The following is a 2211-nucleotide window of genomic DNA, read 5'->3' on the forward strand; positions in this document are numbered from 1 at the left end:
GGAGAAAATGAATATTTAGAATGGTGTGAGATGGTCGTCAGCCAGCCCAGGGCTTTCAAGCAACACTCATCGTCCCCCTCGCCTCTGTCCCTGTCTCTCTATCTCTCTCTCGCCCGTGTCTTGGCTCAGAGCACTGTTGTGTCCTCACTTCCCCCACACCTTGTTGCCATCAACCTGCCCCCCCCCCCCTTCCCCCATCCCACATCCCACTACCATCCAAATAACACTTCCCTCTAACTTACTGCACCACCCTTTCCCCTCAACTGGTACGATTTCACCACACGTTTTCCCCATCTACACGCAAACACTGAGCTTTCAAAAGATCTTCATCCCAGAAGGAGATTTCCAAAAGATCTATTTCCAGTGGAGTTTGTGTGTGGACCAAAAAAGCAAGATATTTAGAAATGTCCAGGTTCGTGTGGACGAGGCATTGGTCTGCCGTTTGTCCCTCTTCCCACTACTCTGGTCTTATTTCCCTCTGGAACCTTAGAACTTGTTTGTGCTGGTGTGTCGGCCAGAATTGTAGTTTGTTTTACTTTTGCACATGTTGGTTGTGTGCTTGTTGCCAGCTCAGCCAGCAGCACCAAGTCCTTCCATAGAATACGCTGACTACACTACTATAGTCAAAAGCGTAGCTAAATGGTGGCTTAAAGCTAATAAATCTTCAGGATTTTCATAGTACCCTGAAGCGAGTTCAAAGAGATAGATGGAGACTGTATTGAATCTGAAGAGAAATCTGCATGAAGCTTCGACATTGGAAAATGTCTCTGTAGTTTCCATGTTCTGCTGAGGCATGTACCTGCTCTTTCTTTAAGCCACAGGCAGGTGTTGTTCCAAGCTCTTGCTCATCTTATAGCAGCCCTTCATGTTACTTTTATCTAAATGGACTCTTATTTGTCAGCATGTTAGGGTTTTCAGGCCCACAGGTCTTGTGGTTGATGGGTTAACACCCTGCACGTGCTACCCAAGCGTGCCCAGGCTGACTGGTTGGGGGGTGGGGGGGGGGGGGGGGGTGTTGAGCAGAGGTGCCAGTGATGTCTTGCAATCCTCCGACTGACTTGTCACTCGCAGCACCTTGACTGCGGCGCGCCTCGTAGCTCCACATGCGTCTGTTTTGCCTGCCTGCGTGCGTGTTCTTGGCTCCCTAACGACCGTCAGCCTCCTCCTCAGCGGAGAGGAAAATGTGAGAGGGAGGTTGAGCGCCGGGGCCGCTCAGCAAAAGCTTTATTGCACACAGCACGGCACGCTTGTGAATAGATGGTACACAGGAGCAATTACGCCAGCGGTGAGTTTACAGATGTCTGGAAAAAAGGGTGGGTGTGCCTGTGTCTGTGTGTGTGTGTGTGAATGTGTTTGTGTGTGTGTGTGTTTACAGAGTTGTAAAGAGAAAGCACAAGGGCTCACAGCAACATGTGTGTTTGTTTTATCTCTGTTCAAGCGTCGCCTCTCTTACTCACTGTCTTCATCCTTCGTGTCTATTTCTTTGTCTTTCATCTTTGTTTTTGGATAGAGGTTTAGTCTTTTTTATCTCAACACTGATTTGTCTTTGGACTTTGGTCATCTCTCTTCCTCCTCTCTTCCTCTTCCTCGACAGAAGGAAGATGACCTGGCCCTCCTGACAGACCCGCGCTACGGTCCGTACCAGGGGCTGGACTCCTTCAGAGAGAAGTACTTCAGCGGCGTCACCAAGAGGAAAGAAGAAGAAGCCAGAACACCAGCCGATGGAATGGAGTAACCCTTTTTAGCAATGTAGCAGAAGGTCCTGATTTTACTACCATTGCACTTTTATTTTTTTAAGATTACGTTGTGTCAGTGACTTATTTCCAATAAATGTTTTTTTAATCTGTTTTAAATTCACTCGTTTTCAACTCTATTCTGTGTTTGTGTCGTCATTAATTATGAAATGGGCATCATGATGTTAAAGAAGATTGAGTGTCAAAAGCCCTTCAGATGAGGGAGAGGGACAAGTTAGATGTCAGGATATCACATTCCCAGACAACAGACACAACGAGATATTAAGTATAGGCTGCTGCTACACAGGACCATTGCCCCAGGCATGGCCAACAAATACAAAAACCCTCAGTTACTATTTGCTTACGAGTTGCCAATATATATATAGGCTCTGAACTATGTAGTTACATTTCTTTCTTAAGCCCCACCAGACTGCAAGCAACTAGTAGCAACAAGACATCATGGAATCCTTATGTAATT

At 46.7% G+C, this 2211-nt stretch overlaps 1 protein-coding gene across 3 annotated transcripts in view; it reads left to right on the forward strand.

The window, feature by feature from the left end:
* trmt11 (tRNA methyltransferase 11 homolog) overlaps nucleotides 1–1857 on the forward strand; it is a 15475-nt gene extending 13618 nt beyond the window's left edge. For 2 of the 3 annotated variants that reach the window (XM_042107648.1, XM_042107650.1), the window contains exon 13: nucleotides 1595–1857. In XM_042107648.1, the coding sequence (XP_041963582.1) occupies nucleotides 1595–1735 (141 nt within the window). In that variant the 3' untranslated portion in view covers nucleotides 1736–1857. The remainder of the gene's footprint in view (nucleotides 1–1594) is intronic. The other variant, XM_042107649.1, reaches the window with a different exon arrangement.
* Nucleotides 1858–2211: the final 354 nt, after the last annotated feature.

This window comes from Alosa sapidissima, chromosome 10, assembly GCF_018492685.1.
Source record: "Alosa sapidissima isolate fAloSap1 chromosome 10, fAloSap1.pri, whole genome shotgun sequence".
In the NCBI taxonomy this organism is placed as follows: domain Eukaryota; kingdom Metazoa; phylum Chordata; class Actinopteri; order Clupeiformes; family Clupeidae; genus Alosa; species Alosa sapidissima.